The sequence below is a fragment of the Belonocnema kinseyi genome, chromosome 3 (genome assembly GCF_010883055.1).
Source record: "Belonocnema kinseyi isolate 2016_QV_RU_SX_M_011 chromosome 3, B_treatae_v1, whole genome shotgun sequence".
Taxonomy (NCBI): Eukaryota; Metazoa; Arthropoda; class Insecta; order Hymenoptera; family Cynipidae; genus Belonocnema; species Belonocnema kinseyi.
In genome coordinates, this window is record NC_046659.1 from 141,199,053 (window position 1) to 141,208,873 (window position 9,821).

Consider the following 9,821-nt stretch of genomic DNA (forward strand, 5'->3'; position numbering starts at 1 on the left):
CACTTTACCCGAAAAAAGGTATTGTATACATTTATCAAATTAAATTTTGTAAATATAAGCATATATATATAAAATTATGCTCTTGTAAATATGTTTTACACTCTAGATTTCTGAGAAAAAGTGTAATTTTCTAAATATAAGGAACCAAAAATCAAAAAATTAAATGTTAAAGCCGTAATCATGACGATTGTAAATAAATATATCAATACACGATTATATTCTATCTTATATACATTGGATTTATTATTTACAGATACTTCCTAATCACTTTCCGATACAAGATTTCACGAAATTAAATTGTCTTATTTGTTAAAATTATATGTCGAATGCACAGAAACTATAATACTATATAATTAATATTTTTCAGAATATTAATTTCGATGTAGATCTCGAAAACACGATTTAAAGCATTTCTAATTACTCGAAAAGTTTAATCATACCTCGAGAATTTGCTTCAAAACTAGCATATAAATATAAGGGGTGTAAAATCGTTAACCTCTTCGCTTCCAGGACTTCCCATCTGATAATTAATTAATAATTATCATAAATTTGGTTTCGCGGTTGTCCCAGATTTTGGAATATAATTATTCCAAATATTTATACCTGAAATCGAAAAAAAAAGCTTCGTTAATTATTTTTTAGGTCGAATTCATTTAAAATCGAACAGGTCTATCAATTGTTTTGTGCACATTCTAAATACAACGGAAAATTTGTTTAAACTTTTTTTTCAAAAAGATCACCGTTTTATTGTGAATACATTTTTGTGAAAAATGAAATTTTCATTTTTGACTATAACGAGACGAGATGCGAATAAAGTTAAAAAAAGTCGAAAAATGTAAAAAATTGTATTGTTTAAAAAAAGTAAAATTATAGCTGACTTTATTCATATTTTAGAGAAAATTTCACACATAAGAGAAAAGGAAAATTAAAATGTGTAATTGGAAATTAATTTAGTATGTCAAAAATAATTTATCAACTTGAAAATTATTTGGTTTTCTCCGTCGGAAATTAATTTTACCAACTGAAAATTTAAATATTTCATTGTCTTTTTTAGTTGGAAATTTAACCATTTTGTTAAAAATTTCTTTTTTTGGATAAAAATACAACTATTTTAAAAATTCAATTTTTAAGATATTAGTTGGAAATTAATTTTTTAAATTAAAAATTGAACTACTTGATTGAATTTTGAATTATTTTGTTAAAGAAAGTGGAAAATAGCAAAAAAATTGACCTCTGATTGAAAAATGAATTACTTTGCTGAAAATTCATTTTTTTTCTAAATAATTTTTTTTAACTGAAAATTTAACTTCTCCATTATTGGTTCAAACCCTACATTTTTTAATTAAATATTAAAGTATTTGGTTGAAAAATTCAATTCTGTTGGAAACCAATTTTCTAGGTTAGAAATTAATTTTTTTAAGTGAAAATTTAACTTTTCCACTTTGAATTGATAATTAATCTTTTGTAATTAAACATTTAATTTTTAGGTATAAAAGTAACGTATTTGGTTAAAAATTCATCTATTTTGGTAGAAATTTAAAGTTTCTATATTTTAGCGAAAATTTCACAAATGAGGGAAAAGGAAAATTAACCTGTGTGGTTGAAAATTAATTCAACATATTAAAAATTATTTTTTTCTAGATCAGAAGGTCATTTTTTTAATTAAAATTTTAAGCATTCCATTTTTGAAAATTAAAATATTTCATTTTTTGTATTGAAAAAAATATATTTTTTGGGTTGAAAATTAAACTCTTTGGTTGAAAATTAATTTATCAACTTCAAAATTATTTTGTTTTCTCCATCGGTAATGAATTTTACCAACTGAAAATTTAAATATTTTTATTGATTAAAAACATTTCTTTTTGGTTTAAAAATTCAACTATTTTAGTGAAAATTAAATAATTTTTGTTAAAAATAACACTATTTTAAAAATTAATTTTTAAGATATTAGTTAAAAATTAATTTTTTATATTACAAATTCAGTTACTTGATTGAATTTTGAATTCTTTGTTAAAAATTCCTTTCTTTGTTTATTCATCATTTTAGTGTAATGTAGAAAAAAAATGTCAAGGTTCAAAATTAATCTTTTGTAATAAAAAAAAATTAATTATTTGGTAGAAAAGTAACGTATTTATTTAAAAAATTCATCATTTTTTTATCATTCATTCATTTTGGTAGAAATGTAATTTTTGTTGTTAAAAATACCACTATTTGGTTAAAAATTAATATTTTTAACTAAAAATTTTACTAATCCATTTTTGGTTGAAAATTGATCTTTTTTAGTTGGAAATGTGTCCTTTTTAGTTGAAAAATTAAGTATTTTATTGAAAAATAATTTCTTTGATTCAAAATTTAACTAATTTGTTGAAAATTCGGTTCTGTCTTTAGTTCAAAACAATTTTTTTAAAGAAAATTTAACTATTTAAAAATTGGTAAAAAATTTTTCTCAAAAAGGCCACCGCTTTTTTTTTAATGTATTTTTTTATGAAAAATGAAAATTTTCATGCTTGGCTATAACGAGACGAGATATGAAGAAAGTAAGAAAACTCGAAAAATATCCAAAAAAGCACTTTAATGTATAATTGTAAAAAATTGTAAAATTAATGTATTAAGTTGAAAAGTATTTTTTTGTCAAAAATTAATTTCTTTAATTTAAAATGTTGGTTTGAAAATTCAACTATTTGGTGTAAATTAAATTTTTTTGTTAAAAATACCCATACTTTAAACATTGATTTTTTAAGATATTAGTTATCATATTACTTGAAAATTAATTTTTTAATTAATAAATTCAGGTACATGATTGAATTTTGAATTACTTTCTAAAAAATTTCTTTGTTGGTTTATTCATCATTTTTCGAAAAATTGATCTCTGGTTGAAAAATGAATAACTTTGTTAAAAATTCATTTTTTTCAAAATAATTTTTTTAACTGAAAATTTAGCTATTCCATTTTTCGTTCAAAATCAACATTTCTTAGTAAAATATTAAACTCTTTGGTTGAAAAATTCAATTATGTTGAAAACCAATTTTTTAGATTGGAAATTAATTTTTTAAGGTGAAAAATTAACTATTTCACTTTGGATTGAAAATTCTTCTGTTGTAATAAAAAAATCAATTATTTGGTAGAAAATTAACGTATTTGGTAAAAAAAAATTATCATTCATTCATTTTGATAGAAATATAATTTTTGCTTTGTTAAAAATACCGCTACTTGGTCAAAAATTAATTTTTTTAACTGAAAATTAAATTATTCCACTTTTGGTTGAAAATTGATCTTTTTTAGTTGAAAATTAAACTTTTTAATTATAAATTTATTTATTATGTTGAAAGTTCGTTTTCAATTGAATTAATTTTTTTAACTATTCTTATTTTTAGTGGAAAATGAAACTGGGTGGTTGGAAATTAATTTACTATGTTGAAAATTATTTTTTTTCTGGATAAAAAATTAATTTTTATAATTGAAAATTTAGGCAGTCCATTTTTTTCATTCGAAAATTGACCTTTTTAGATTAAAATTAAACTATTTGGTTGGAAATTAAAGTATTAAGTTTAAAAGTATTTTTTATTTTTGTCAGAAATGAATTTCTTCAAGTGAAAATTAAACTATTCAATTTTTTATTTAAAAAGTTATCTTTAAGTTGAAAATTAAACTCTGATTGGTAATTAATTTATCAAGTTAACAGTTATTTTATTTTCTCTGTCGAAAATTCATTTTTTCAACTGAAAATTTAATTATTTCATTTTCGGATGAAAATTGACATTTTTTTGTTGAAAATTTAACTATTTCGTTGAAACGTTGTCTATTTTTTGGTAAAAAATTAACTTTTTAAACTAAAAAGCTAATAATTTCATGTTTGGTTGAAAATTTATCTTTTTTAGTTGAAAATTCATATATTTCGTTGAGCATTTGTTTTAATTGGTAGAATTCTCATCTTTATTGTTAAAAAATTACGTTTTTGGTCAAAAATTTTTGTTCAAAAAAATGCAATCCTTTGCTTAAAAATATACCTATTTTGATGAGAATTTTTTTTATCGTTATTAGTTGAAAATTCAAATATTTTGTTGAAAATTCATCTTTTTGGTCCAACTATTCCATTTTTAGTTGACAAATCATTGAAGTTGTTGGAAATTCGTCTTTTTGGTTGAAAACCAATATTTATGGTTAAAAATTAATCTTTTTGGTTGAAATTGTAACTAATTTTTTTCTTATTCGTTTCTTAGGGTTCAAAATTCATTCTTTTAAACTGATACCAAAGATATTTCATTTTAGATTGGAAACTTTCCTATTTTCTTAGTTGAAAATTCGTCTTTTTTATACAAAATTAATGTTTTTACTTCATTTTTTTTTAAATTAAAGATTCCTCATTTCAATTAAAAATTAAACTATTATTTTAAAAATTAATGTATTTTATTGAAAATTCGTTTTGAATTGTTCCTTAAACAATTTAAAAAATTAAACTATTCCATTTTTAGTTGAAAATTTATCTTTTTCAGCTAAAACATGATGCATTTTAATAAAAAATAATTTGGTTAAAAATTAAACTTTTTTGTTCAAATTTCAGTTCTTTTTAGGTAAAAAGTTAATTTTTTATCCAAAATGAACTTAAATTTCAAGAAAAAAAGTTAAATTTTTAACCAAATTAATTTTCATTAATATACATCATATTTTAGCTAAAAAAGATAAATTTTCAACTAAAAATAGGATAGTTAAAAATGATTTTACAAACAATTAAAAAACAATTTTCAATAAAACAGATTAATTTTTAACATAATAGTTCAATTTTTAATCGAAAATATTTATTTTTAACCATAAATATTAATTTTCTACCAAAAAAGACGAATTTGATCAAATTTGCATGTTTTTTCAACTAAAAAATACAAATTTTCAACCAAAAATGAAATATTTTGAACAAAAAGATGAATTTTAGACTATGAAGATTAATATTCTACCAAAGAAAATGATTTTTCAACAAAATATTTGATTTTTCATCCGAAAACGATAAATTAAAAAAAAATATTTCTCATCAAAATAGTTATATCATTATATTAAAATTAAAATTATGATATTAAAATATCATAAATTTCGTGTCACATGATACAATTTCTTAATTCTGTTTCTTTTTTATTTGTGAATTTTATTAAGTATTAATTTAGAAGAAGTTTGATTTAAATATAAAAATTAATTAATGATTTTAAAAATTTAACTGAAGTTACAGTATTGGAAATTGAACAATAATTGATTTTACAATTTAGCAATTTAAAGGTTAAAAATTGAAAAAAGATAAATTTTCAATCAAAAATGGAATTGTTAACTTTTTAGTTTAAAAAGTTAATTTTTTATCCAAAAAGAACTAGTTCAACAAAAAAAGTTAAATTTTTAACTAATTTAATTTTTATTAATATACATCATGTTTTAGCTAAAAAAAAATTTCATCTAAAAATGGAATAGATAAAAAATTATTTTTCAAACAATTCAAAAAGAATTTTCAATAAAATACATTAATTTTTAACATAATAGTTAAATTCTTTTTTTTTCTTTTTAAATTTATCTTTTTCCGTTGAAAATTCAAATAATTAAAAAAAATTCGTCTTCTTTGATAGAATATTAATCTTCATAGCTGAAAATTCCTTTTTTTGGTCGAAATATTTCAATTTTCGTTGAAAATTTTTATTTTTTAGATGAAAAATCATGCAAATTTAAAGAAATTCGTCTTTTTTGGTAGAAAATTAATATCTATGGTTCAGAATAAATATTTTCACTTGAAAATTAAACTATTTATTCAAATTAATTTTTAGGCTCAAAAATAAATTCTTATTAATTGTAAATAAAGGTATTTCATTTTCGAGTGGAAATTTTAAAGATTCCTCATTTTAGTCAAAAAATTAATTCTTTCGATTAAAAATTAAACTATTATGTTAAAAATTAATGTATTTTATTGAAAATTCGTTTTGAAATGTTAGAAAAAATCATTTTTTAACTATTCCATTTTTAGTTGAAAATGATCTTTTTTAGCTTAAAATTTATGTATTTTAACCAAAATTAATTTTTTTAAATTTAACTTTGTTGTAGAAATTTCGGTTCTTTTTGGGTGAAAAATTAACTTTTTAAAATGAAAAGTTAACTATTCCATGTTTGACTGAAAATTCCTTTTTTTAGTTGAAAATTGAGATATTTCGTTGAAATTTTGTTTTGACAGAATTCTTCTCTTTATTGTTGAAAATTCAACTTTTTGGTCAAAAATTCAACTATTTTGTTCCAAAACATTTTTATTGAAAATTCATTCCTTTGTTTAAAAGTCGAAAATTCATCTTTTTATTCAAAATATTTAATTTGTGTTTAAAATTTTGTATTTTTTTAACTAAAAAATCGTAAAAATGTTTAAAAAAATAGTTTTTTTTGTAGAAAATTAGAATTTATGTTTAGAATAAATATTTTAGTTAAGAAATTGATTTTTTCAATTAAAAATTGATCCAGTTCATTGAAAATTCATGTATTTTAATGAAAACTCGTTTCGAATTGGTTGAAAAATAATTTGTAAGTATTCAATTTATAGTTGAATTTTTTTTATAGCTTGAAAACTATGTATTTTAAACAAAATTCATTTGGTCGAAAATTTAACTTTTTTGTAGAAATTTCGGTTCTTTTTGGTTCAAAAATTAACTTTTTAAAATGAATAGTTAACAATTCCATGTTTGACTGAAAATTCCTTTTTTAGTTGAAAATTCATATATTTCGTTGAAAATTTGTTTTAACTGATAGAATTCTTATCTTTATAATGGAAAATTCGACTTTTTGATCGAAAATTCAACTACTTTTTTCAGACATTTTTTATTTATCTTTTTCAATTTAAAATTCTAATCTTTTTTTTTGTTGAAAATTCGTCTTCTTTAGCACAATATTAATTTTCCTAATTTAAAATTCATTTGTTTGTTGGAAATATTTCATTTTTGGTTCAAAATTTATATTTTTTGAGTTGAAAAATCATGCAAATTTTTTAAAATTCGTCTTTTTGGATTCAAAATTCGTTCTTTTAAACTGTTACTAAAGATATTTCATTTTAGATTGGAAAATTTCCTGTTTTTTTAGTTGAAAATTCGTCTTTTTTGTACAAAATTAATCTCCTTGGTTTATTTTTTTTAATTTAATTTATCGATTAAAAATTGAACTATTATGTTAAAAATATATGTATTTTAATGAAAATTCGTTTTTAGTTGGTTAAAAAATAATTTTTTAACTATACCGTTTTCAGTTCAAAATTTATCGTTTTTACCTTAAAAATTATGTATTTAAATAATAATTAATTTGGTTAAAAATTTAACTTTTTTTTAAATTTCAGTTTTTGTTGGGTAAAAAATTAACTTTTGAAACTGAAATGTTAAGAATTCCATGTTCGGTTAAAAATTGATCTTTTTCAGTTGATAATTCATGTTTTGTTGAAATTTTGTTTCAATTGGTAGTTAAAAATTCAAACATTTAGTTGAAAAATCATGCATATTTTTGAAAATTTGTCTTTTTGGTAGAAAATTAATATTTATGGTTAAAAGTGTAACTACTTATTTTCTAATTCGTTTCTTAGGATTGAAAATTCATTATTTTAAACTGTTACTAAAGATATTTTATTTTAGATTGGAAAATTTCCTGTTTTTTTTATTTGAAAATTCGTCTTTTTTATAGAAAATTAATGTCCTTGATTTATTTCTTTTAATTAATTAAAAATTTCTTACTTTAGTTAAAAATTCATTTTTTCGATTAAAAATTGAACTATTATGTTAAAAATATATGTATTTTAATGAAAATTTGTTTTTAGTTGGTTGAAAAATAATTTTTTAACTATACCGTTTTTAGTTGAAAAATTCTCTTTTTTAGCTTAAAAATTACGTATTTAAATAAAAATTAATCTTTTTCAGTTGAAAATTCATATGTTTTGTTGAAAATTCTTATTTTTTAGTTGAAAAATCATGCAAATTTTAAAAAAAATCGTCTTTTTTGGTCGAAAATTAATATTTATGTATAAAAATTAATCATTTTGGTTAAAAATTTAACTATTTAAAAAAAATATTTTTTTAGAGTAAAAAATATATTCTTGCTCATTGTAAATAAAGCTATTCCATTTTCGGTTGAAAATTTTCCTTCTTTAGTTGAAAATTCGTCTTTTTCATATAAAATTAATCATCTTTGTTAAAACTTAATTGTTTTTTCTAATCAAAAATGCCTCATTTCAGTTCAAAATGAATATCTTCGTTTAAAAACTTAACAATTTAGTTATTAGCTATATTAGATTTAACGATCCACAAGTCCGCGCAATAAAAAAAAGCCATTTATCGATATTGGGCATAAAAAAAACAGGACAGAAAAAAAATCAGAAAATCAGAACGACAAAAAATCTAGACAAAACTGAAAATAAAATTGATGAATAAAAAATGGAATGTGATAAAGAAAAATAAATCATCACCTAAGCAGTAGGTACATCATCATCGAGATCCTCGTCCTTACTTTGCTCATGGAGCAAAACATACTCCCTGGAACTGAATCCAAATTTAATAACATCTCTTTCAAGCAGCTCGTGATACCTCCTCGGTTCCAATTTGACCCCATTCACAAAAGTCCCATTAGCCGACTCCAAATCAATCAAATAGGGTCGCACTCTTTGACCTCGAGTGCCATTTTCTCTCGTGTAAGGAACCAAGCGGAACTGGAAAGCAGCATGTTGTTTCGAACACGAAGGATGATCAATGGGAAGATCCGCAACTTTGCGATCTCTGCCGATCAAATAACCAGACTGTCGAGAAATATGAAGCGTGGGCAAATTCTTTTCTCCCTTAAACTGATAGAGCCTCCACCTCCTCTTCGGTTTTCTGGCATCCTCGGGTTCTGAATATTTAACAACCACCCCATTTACAGTATTGGTATCTTCAGTCAGTTTTCCGGATAATCCAAAATTCGGCTTTTCCTTGTCCTGGGGGTTCGGTTTCTCCTCTTTTTTCACACTAGGTCTCCCCCAATCTGGCGAGGGCTCTTTTTTCACTTTTGCTTGCTCAAAACTGCTTTTATTTTGCCTCCTGTCACGACCATCACGTTGTCTGTTTTGATTGCTCTCTTCCCGACTCCTTCTGGAGACCGTTTCTTCTTCTCGGTGACGCACGGGAGGAGACTCTCTTCGCGGGGGTGTGTTTTCGAGTCTTCGTTTTCTTTGTGGCCTGTTTTCTCGGTAAAATTGATTTCGGCGGTCGTTTTTCTCTGAATTTGATTTACGATGATTGTCATTTTCTCGCTGAGAACCTCGTCGTTTGTCACCACCCTGAGTCTTTCTTCGTTTTCGTGATGCCTTCTCGTTTCTGCTCTCGTCGTCGCTGCTCGAGAAACTGCTGCTCGACGCCATTCTTTTCCACTTCCAATGCAATTCGAAACAGTATTTTGTAGTTTATTTATGAAAGAAATCGAAAAATTAAATTCAGTATAACCTCTACGCTTATGTGTTTACCGAGAATCAACACACGATGGATAGCATGAAGGCAGGCTCAGATAGGTCTCGTATATCTCGAACGTCGGTTATCGATGTTTAATGGCGGGAACTACAATCTCTATTTGAATAAAGATTCTCGTCGAATAATGTATTTCCGAATTAATAACATTATATCATTTAAGAACATTGTTGGTACCGTGAACAAAAACTTTTTGAACATTTTACAAATCTTTTTAAAATAATTTTTCAACAAAAAAAAAAGATTCGTTTTCGATTTTTTTTAATTTCTACTAACTTATTAGATATCTTTTAAAAGGATCCCAAGTTTTTTCTAAGATTTCTTCTTTTGTTTGCTCTT

The 9,821-nt window shown here is 22.6% G+C and overlaps 1 protein-coding gene across 1 annotated transcript; it reads right to left on the reverse strand.

Moving 5' to 3' along the window:
* Positions 1 to 219: 219 nt before the first annotated feature.
* Positions 220 to 9,510, reverse strand: LOC117169607 (smad nuclear-interacting protein 1). Its single transcript, XM_033356057.1, has 2 exons — positions 8,453 to 9,510; positions 220 to 603 (listed from the first exon to the last, which is right to left on the reverse strand). Exon 1 carries the CDS (start codon positions 9,377 to 9,379, stop codon positions 8,453 to 8,455), a length of 927 nt encoding a protein of 308 aa, XP_033211948.1. The 5' UTR covers positions 9,380 to 9,510; the 3' UTR covers positions 220 to 603.
* Positions 9,511 to 9,821: the final 311 nt, after the last annotated feature.